Source organism: Papilio xuthus, unplaced genomic scaffold, assembly GCF_000836235.2.
Source record: "Papilio xuthus unplaced genomic scaffold, Pxut_1.1 DF826923.1, whole genome shotgun sequence".
NCBI lineage: Eukaryota > Metazoa > Arthropoda > Insecta > Lepidoptera > Papilionidae > Papilio > Papilio xuthus.
In genome coordinates this window covers 593,354-602,315 of record NW_013531726.1, presented here as the reverse complement: position 1 = coordinate 602,315, position 8,962 = coordinate 593,354, and the positions used below count along the sequence as shown (strand labels likewise).

At 37.5% G+C, this 8,962-nt stretch overlaps 2 protein-coding genes across 2 annotated transcripts in view; both read right to left on the bottom strand.

Annotated features, from left to right (window-relative positions):
* LOC106122308 (ras-specific guanine nucleotide-releasing factor 1) overlaps positions 1 to 2,330 on the bottom strand; it is a 9,494-nt gene extending 7,164 nt beyond the window's left edge. The window contains exons 1-10 of the mRNA XM_013318247.1: positions 2,289 to 2,330; positions 2,104 to 2,201; positions 1,895 to 1,952; positions 1,617 to 1,788; positions 1,241 to 1,434; positions 989 to 1,114; positions 698 to 800; positions 402 to 590; positions 212 to 313; positions 4 to 63 (exon numbers count right to left, since the gene is read on the bottom strand). Of these exons, the coding sequence (XP_013173701.1) occupies positions 4 to 63; positions 212 to 313; positions 402 to 590; positions 698 to 800; positions 989 to 1,114; positions 1,241 to 1,434; positions 1,617 to 1,788; positions 1,895 to 1,952; positions 2,104 to 2,120 (1,021 nt within the window). The 5' untranslated portion in view covers positions 2,121 to 2,201; positions 2,289 to 2,330. The remainder of the gene's footprint in view (positions 1 to 3; positions 64 to 211; positions 314 to 401; positions 591 to 697; positions 801 to 988; positions 1,115 to 1,240; positions 1,435 to 1,616; positions 1,789 to 1,894; positions 1,953 to 2,103; positions 2,202 to 2,288) is intronic.
* Positions 2,331 to 8,962, bottom strand: part of LOC106122307 (ras-specific guanine nucleotide-releasing factor 1-like) — a gene marked incomplete at its 3' end in the record, with an annotated part of 10,278 nt that continues 3,646 nt past the window's right edge. Inside the window, exons 4-5 of the mRNA XM_013318246.1 lie at positions 2,667 to 2,814; positions 2,331 to 2,408 (exon numbers count right to left, since the gene is read on the bottom strand). Coding sequence (XP_013173700.1) covers positions 2,331 to 2,408; positions 2,667 to 2,814 — 226 coding nt within the window. The remainder of the gene's footprint in view (positions 2,409 to 2,666; positions 2,815 to 8,962) is intronic.

The window sequence follows — 8,962 nt, the reverse complement described above, 5'->3', positions numbered from 1 at the left end:
CGCTCTCCATGCACTGCGCCACCTCACTTGTCCACGCCGCCTTCTCCTCCAGAGTCGCCGCCACTGCATGTTAACACAATATATTTTAGAATTCTTTAAACAATAATATCACACACCAAAAATTTTTTGCAACACTGTCTGATCTCATTTAGAAATTTTATGTAACTGTAACTTCAACCTGTAACAACGTGTGTATGCAACTATAACTTACCTAAATGAGCGCAGATCTGCTCGCCCTTAACCTCGACCAGTATCTTAAAGTCTTTGCCCTGGTAAGGATCACCACCGGGAGACGAACAAACTGACGTCGAATCTAAAACCAACAAGATCCCATTAAAAACCTTCATAACCTTGAAATATGTCTAAAGAATATCAACAAATGGAACGTAGTTATATTATACCATCATCATCGTGGCTAGAAGGGTCTTCGACTAGGAGCGCATCATGTAGTGGTAGACGTCCATTGGGCGGCAGGTGCAGTCGACCACCCGTGGCTCGGGTAGTCAGCAGGAGATGATTGCTGAATAAGAACGCTTGTCGAGCTTGCAGAGATGCTCGACGGCCTTTGCCGACCACTTGGGATAATGTGCCTAAGAATTAAAAAAAATCAGTTTGGAAAATATATCATCTTTTTATGGACACTGGTTTCAACTTTTTTTTTATTTATCAGACATGTTAGAGAAAATATATGTACTACCTTGCCGTATGAAGACCTGATTGACGTCAAGCAGGATATCACAGCCTTCGATGATCATGCGCTCTACCGCAAGATTCTTCCGCAAATTTTCTGTCTCGCTGACCTAAAAACCATTTACATTGATATGCACATTGCTATATCCAATGAAGTAAGTTAAGAGACTGTCGAACGACTATAAACAGCTGTATGACGAAGTACTAAGTTTTTTCAGATTGTAGGCGCCAAAAAATACCATGAAACATTGTTGGTTAAAGCTATTGTGTGTGGATAGAATTAATAGTTAGTATTCACCTCATCGTGCATCTGACGCGAGAGTTCCTCCAGCTGAGCGCGTGCGTGTTGCAAGCTGCGACGTTCGACGTGGTCGTGCGGCGTATGTGCCAGCAGTTCGTGCAACGTGATGATGTAGCGCGGAATCTGAACGTATCACAAACAATACACTATCAGAACCAAAACAGAAGACACGTAGTATGGTAACCCAACATCGAAAAGTTAAATAAACCGGATTTTATGGTTACAACAGTCCCGTGAACACAAGCATACCTGATGCATGGGGTAAGTGAGAAAGGTCTCCAGTGACCGGCTCTGGCAGGCGGGTTTGCTCTCGAGGCGCGCCAGTAGTTGTGCAAAAGGCTGGCTTTGCTTGCACTCGGTGAGGACTTGCAGCGAGTAGTGGTGGTTGCGCACGTACTCCTGGTAGATGGTCAGCATCGGCAGCAGCATGTCGAATAGATCTCCTGTAACCAACTCACTACTAAGCATATGTCGCTTCCTAGGAACATTGGGAAATTAGGCTAATAAATTATGGGTATTATGGCTAACAAACTGAGCCATTACAATATTATTGTGATTTTCTATTTCGCAATGATTATACCACCACCTAACAATGAACTATATTACTCATAGATAAGAGCCTCACCTAGCACTAGAGTGGGCCAGGATTCCATTCTGGATGTTAATCCTTTAAAGAATATCTGATGGAGGAACAGCACAGTTTCGCTGTTCAGGAATATCGAGTTGACATCCTCATGCGTGCAAGGTGGTTTCTTAGAGCTGGCCGCCATCTTGAATGGCCGGAGGAAGCAGGTCACCTTTAAATAAAAAGAAAACTTTAATACTTTCATTGGTAAAGCTTCTATAAAAAAGACGCCCGAAAGGAAATCGTTTCAAGTGCCATTTTTTTTAAATACGACTTACCAAAATCTCCATCTGCTCGAGATATTCCTCCTCAGCTTCGACCATTTTGAATACTAAGCTGTAATATGACATACCATTTGAGAAAATTTTTGCAGTCGGGATACAAATGGATAATAACATATAAGAAATTTAAATCGTAAGTTCGTAGACTGCCAGAGTACAATCTTTTGAAGTAAGTTGGAGTTTTTCTTAAATAAGAAATCAAATACCTGTTCCTCTTTCTCATGCTCTCGGCGTGCGGGCTCTTGATGTACTGGTCCACGATTTGTTTCCAACGACGCCGGCACAACCAGCCCCGAAAGAAACTCTATAAGAAAATTAAATTAATTTATTACACACCAAGAGGTAAAAGCCTTTAAACGACTCGAGTTTTTCGTTCATTTTATGTACATACCTGAACTTTCTTAATCTTGCGGAGCTCGACGGGGTCAATCTCGTCGGAGTCGCTCGGCGACAGGCTGGCGGTGGAGGTGGTGCGCGTCGCTGGCTCATGTTCCTTCTTGTACGCGCACAGCTAGATACCAAGATATAACTGACTGTTGCTTATAATATAAAATATCGAAGACACCTTTTATGATAAGGTGGCAAACCCACTGTGGGTAACACCAGAGGAGCTGTAAGGGTTGTCGTCTGCCTTTTAGGAAGAAGTACGCTGTCATTTGGAAGGACCTTCAGTCTAACTGTTTGATAATACTACTGAAGACACATTATTCTACAACACTGTCTGAAGTTACAAGGTTTGATTTCGTTTCACGAATACCGGCGAGTGTACCTCAGTGCGCAGCTTCTTGACCTCGTTGGTGAGTTCGTCGCACTGCTGCGCGTACTGCCAGCGCGACGTGCGCTCGCTCTCCACTACCTGCAGCAGATGCAGTTGTTTCTGCTCCAGCTCTTCCTTCTGCAGCAGCAGCTTGTTGAAGCTATAAACATACTACGTTTAGATAGCGTCTAGGGATAAATTGCTTTATGTTATCATGCAAATTAAAACAGTATTTTTTCTTTTATGTGTATTTAATCAGTACAATGATAATATATTAACATGCTGTTCTTGTCTAACACATTGTTGGGTCGTTACTCCAAGGTTTTCTATAGACATCTTCCGATAGATTTATCATTTTTATTTCTGAATTCATCTTTGGATCTAGTTCATTTATATTGTTTGTTATTTACGACTTTAATTCAAAAAGGCTTTAAAACATAATAAGAGTTCAAAAACATTGTTTAGTATTTTAGTGTTTAACTTTAATACTGTTCAGTTATGCGGATGTTATTCGCTTTCCGCTTTGGAGAATGTCGTTTTAAATGACAAAGAGTTTCCGCGTCGCATCCGCAGCATGAGGAAGCTAAAGAGATGAGAATATGTAGGAAATTATGAAGAGAATTCCTCAAGCCAAAGGTCACATGTTTTCAGTGTTGCAATTCAAATAACTAAGCCTGAGGGGAGAAGGGTGGGAAGAAGAAAACAGCTAAAAGTAGGAGTCTGGCACGCAAACTCATCAGACTTAGTTACTGGTAGCTTTCGAATTTATAATATTTGTAAAATAACATATAAGCAACCATAGCTAACGGTGGGTTTCTGACTTCAAAATCTCCGTTTAAAACATATTATATCTGTGTTGTCAAAGATAATTACAGGAATAACGATACGTTTTATAAAGAGGGTTTGGTATCAGAAACCCTCGATAAGTTACATAACAATTTGATCATTTTACTATAGAATGACATATTCATTTATGCTACAGGCATAACAATATATAAGACTACAATTTCCCGATATGATATTTACTATGAACAGACTGGTCTGAACTGTCATGGGTATTGACAGAATGAATGGCTCCCAGGCGCAAGCGGGTAATGAGATTTCTTTGTTCGTATTGTATGCACGTAGACATTCTGTTAACATAGATAGCCTTTTGTTAGTCTGTGTGCGGAACGTTTGTTTTACGTATAATATACGATCACATGTCAATAACTTTTGGAAGATGTTACCAGGCAATTGTCAAGTACAGTCAGGGCACTTCGCGGTGTTCCACTTACATGAAATACTTGGAAGAAGACAAACTGCGCCACTTCTTACAAAATATTTTTTTTCTGTCTTCGTCTCAATGCTTACGATACGTTCCAACAACTGTTGCTTTTAAGGTCTAAGTAAAATATTGATTTGTAACTTTTCTTAGAAAAAAACAATATCACGTATGAAAATAAAGGATTAAATAAATACTCGATGATTTAAAACAAAAGCTTGTCGTGCGAAACTCATAAGCGAGGAGGCATCAGAGCCGAATTAATTGCTTAATTGAACGTATTATTGGATTACTGTGCGGCGTCGGTTAGGCAATTTCACGGCACTGCAGTTGTCACGGCAATTGCTACGATGACAGTTTACATAGCAATTTGTTGCTGTTTGGGGAAAGTGGCAACCAATGGAAAAAGAAGGAAAATTCCACATGTTATTTAACTAGTTGTTGTATATCTTCGTAAAACTAGACGTGCATTAAATGTTTGATAACTTTAAACTTTTAACTCCTTGATTATAATAGCACTGGTAAATAGTGGTATAAGCAGAGATGATAAATTTCGATGATGGCAATATGTTATTAATTTACTTAATAAATAAGATAGTATAATACTACATTTTATAAAACAATAAGCGAGTTAAATTCACCGCAGTGTAGCAATAACAATAATTTAGGAGGTTATGTCTTGCGGCTTGCGGTTGGGACCGGGAAAATGCGATATTGAGGTCAGGGCTACGCTATCCCGGAGCACTCACTAGCTAAAGGTAGCAATTGACTTTACAACCTCTTTACATCGAGGAAAAGCTAAGTCAATGTAGTGTTAAGTGATGAAATAACTATAGAATTTCACTACAATGAAGTATTGACATCACTTTTATTCCCTTTGATAAAACTGAGACAGCTATACTCTCACAAGGATCTTATGGCAGTTTTGTGACAGGCGAGTACAATTTTTAAGGGTTACCAGTAAGCAAAAAATTCCTAACTTCTTTCGAAAGACGTCCATGATGCAACGCGAAGCAATAAATTTGCAATTTATATCCTGAATTCTCGTAGTAATTCCTTACTATTTAAATTGAATCGAAATCAACTAGCAAAATTAACTACATGTCAAAACATCACATTATAAATAAATGTTTTTATGGAATTTTGAAATTATGAAAATGGCAACATTATACCGTGCAGCTACCGCTCCCTCATTGGTCAAAATATGACGTTGTCAAGATGACATTCCTAGTTATCATATTTTCAAACTGCAATAAGATCCTTGTGGAATGTATATATTGTAACTAGCTGTCGCCCATGACTCCGTACGCGCTGGATAAAAAACTAGATAGTAGCAGATCCTCAGACCTACTGAACATGCTTATAAAATTTTATAAAAATCGTTCAAGCCATTTCCGAGGAGTGTGGTAACTAACATTGTGATACGAGAATTTCATATAAGATATTAGAAGTGGAGTACAAAGGTAAATAGAGATGTGTATTTTAGCTCAAAATGGTTTAAATGTTATATGTTACAATTAAACGCAAAAACAATTCATGAATATTAAACGTTTTGATATAATTTCTTGTTATTTCAATATATACGAGTAAGTATTAAGGAAATTAAACTCGGAGAATGAAAAAAGTGATAACTCACGATATCATAATTCATAACCTAAAAGTTATGACTTCCTAATGTTAATATCGCGTGTCTGTCTTATTGTTTTGTTTTTGATGAATAAGTTGTTACTAAGTAACTTATCCTTTTTATCGTAGTAATGGTTTGTTATAGTATATATTTTTACTAATAAATATAATCTTACTAATATTATAAATGTAAATGTTCAGATGTATGGATGTTTGTTTGAAGATATCTCTGAAACGGCAGAACGGATCTCGATGAAATTTGGCATACATATAGAGCAATCTGGAAGAACACATAGGCTACTAATTATATTTTTCATGCATTTCATTAATGATGGAGTCGCTGGCGACAGCTAATCTATACCAATTTTATAAAGTGGTAGAGTTTGTTTATTTAAATACGCGCTTATCTCACGAACTATTGGTCCGATTTGAAAAAATCTTTTTTTGTTGGATAGTTCATTTATAGAAGAAGGCTTTAGGCTATATAATATTACGCTGCGACCAATAGGAGCGAAGCGTCAGTGAGTACTAATTGTGTTTTTTTTATACCGCGCAGACGGAGTCGCGGACAGCTAGTATATTATATAATAAAAGAATTTCTAATGACATCATTAGAACATTGCTTTTTGCTATAAATAACAGCTTAAATAAAGTAATGAAATTATTCTCTCTTCAATTCCAATAAATTGTGAAGCTTCAACTCAAAAGAGCAAAGGTTAATATAAATATAGTTTTCACAGAATAAAAGAAGGTCTTAAACTGTTGAAACCTCATTTGTTTTTTTAAGCTTCATAAAAAACTTTAAGGCTTTACAGCGCAGAAAAAAATTACATCGCTTATTCACTTTAAATATATAATACTATTTAAAGTGTACGACCTATTTTAATGTACAAAGCCTTCGGCGTTAAAGTTATGACGTCATTTACCACATCAAAGATTTTGCAATTCTGCGAATTCTCGGATGCTAAAAGTTCTAAAGACTCTTTGTGTTTAATCTTAGAAATCAACTATATAAAACCTACCCTCGAGGGGTAGGCAGTGATTACGAATTTTCAATCGGTGCGGTTCTATCACGTTGTAAAGAGTCAATTAAATTAAAGGTTAAAGGCTTAGGATCGAATATCTTACAACTGTCAGCCCTTATACACAAATCAACGTAAATCTTCGAAAAAGTTTATGTCGCTAAACGACTCAGGCAATACAATATGGAGATTCATACAAAGGCACGCGTCGCCGAAAACTGTCGCACGCAACTTGTTTGTCACGAGCGTCGTGAGAACAGTTCCTGTGATTTACAATATTACCTTATATATTATGAGCGTCGGTGGCTCAGGGGTCAAGCATTTGACTTGCAATCTGCAGGTACTGGGTTCGAATCCCGCCATGTACCAATGTGTTTTTCTGTTTCTGATTTACATATGTACATTTATCCGACGTTCTTACGGTGAAGGAAAACATCGTGATACTGCACATATCCGAGAAGTAATTCAAAGATATGAGTGAAGTCAACCAACCCGCACTTGGCCAGCGTGGTTGACTATGGCCTAGTCCACCCCTAACTTAGGGTGGGCTCCGAGCCCCTCGGTGGGGACGTGTAGTGAGCTGATGATGATGACGATTGTAACATTTCATCAAAATGGGTACGAAATAAATGTCCTCAACTATACCTTTTAAAAGTTTGTTCCGCTATTAAAAATTATGCAGAGATATCGTATTTTTTCCACAAATTAATATAAAATGCCACATATTTCTACAACGTAATTTCCATTAATCGTTTGCGCTATTACGTCAGTTTGTAGGGAATTCGTTGGAAACTAAACGCGTAAAATAACTTCCGATGTCAAAGGAAAGCACGACTTAATTTGTTAAAGCGTTTAAATTTATACATAGCGAGCATTTAAGGTACGCAAATACTCGGATTTGCTAAAGAAAAAAGCATATTGACATTTTTTTTATAAACTGGCTAATGCTAAACAGCGGTTAACCTTTAACCTAGTTACAATTTCTTTTCATAACGCACATAGACAATATACCAGAGAAACTGTAGCGTCATCTTGGTCTTATCTTGATGAGCCTTAAAAGCCAATATTCATTTTTATTAGTAAGAGTTATAAGTTACTAGCTATCGCCCGCAACTCTGTCGGCGCGGAATGAAAAAAGACTTAATAAGTAGCCTACGTGTTCTTCCAGATTATGTTCTACATATATGCCAAATTTCAGCGAGATCCATGCAGCCGTTCACGACATACCTTCGAACAAACATCCATCCATCTTAACAATCGCATTTATAATTTCACTTATTCATTTATTAACCTTATTCTTAATATATTACATTTCATATAAAAATAAAAAATTATACAAAATATAATATATTAAAAATAGAGCGCCACCGGCTGCGGAGTCCCATGACTCAAACAACCAGTGGTCAGGGCTGCAGAGACATGAACCTTCTCACGATACGTGCGGTTTCTAGGATAACTGCTTTTGTATCGGGCCCTTAATCCAACTCTTTAGCGACAGCTTCTTGAGATGTTGTTCGAAACTCTTCGCTATCACAGATGCATTTATAATATTATTAAGATTAGTAATTAGTATAATTGTGTAGTACGAATAATACTCTATTACAGAGCAATTAAACTTATATCTTACATTCGAAGTAATCAAAGTGTGAATCTACTTTATTTAATTGCAAGTTATAATTCTATATATAACTGCTACAGTTTATGTCCACCCAGTCCAATGTAATAATACCTTTTTTTTTATAAAATTCACGCGTTTCCAGGGCTGGTAAATAGTTTAATATAAATGACGTCACAGCGAGAGCTTAATCTGATTATACTTTGATCAGTGGACGCAGTCAGCTGACGATCGATTTCATTGAATTAAATATGGTGGATCTGACACAAGCCACTTAATTTTAATATTATTTATTTAATGTAGTATCATCATCATCAGCTCACTATACGTCCCCACCGAAGGGCTCGGAGCCTACCTTAAGTTAAGGGTGATTAGGCCATCTACCACGCTGACCAAGTGCGGGTTGGTTGACTTCATACGTATCTTTGAATTTCTTCTCAGATATGTGCAGGTTGCATCACCATGTTTTCCTTCACCGTAAGAACGTCGGATAAATGCACATATGTAAATCGGAAATCGAAAAACACATTGGTACATGGCGGGATTCGAACCCAGGACCTGCAGATTGCAAGTAAAGTACTTGACCCCTGAGCCACCGACGCTCACTAATGTAGTATAGTATCAACAAATAAAATATTACAAAACGAATAATTTACTAAAATATATTATTAAAAGGAGTCCCTTTAGGCAAGGTCCCGAAGATACTGGCAGCGTTCCCCCTCTGTACAGCTAAACTAATTCTTTGACCGAGGTAGCTGCCAGCTCTTCGGTCCCCTGTGAT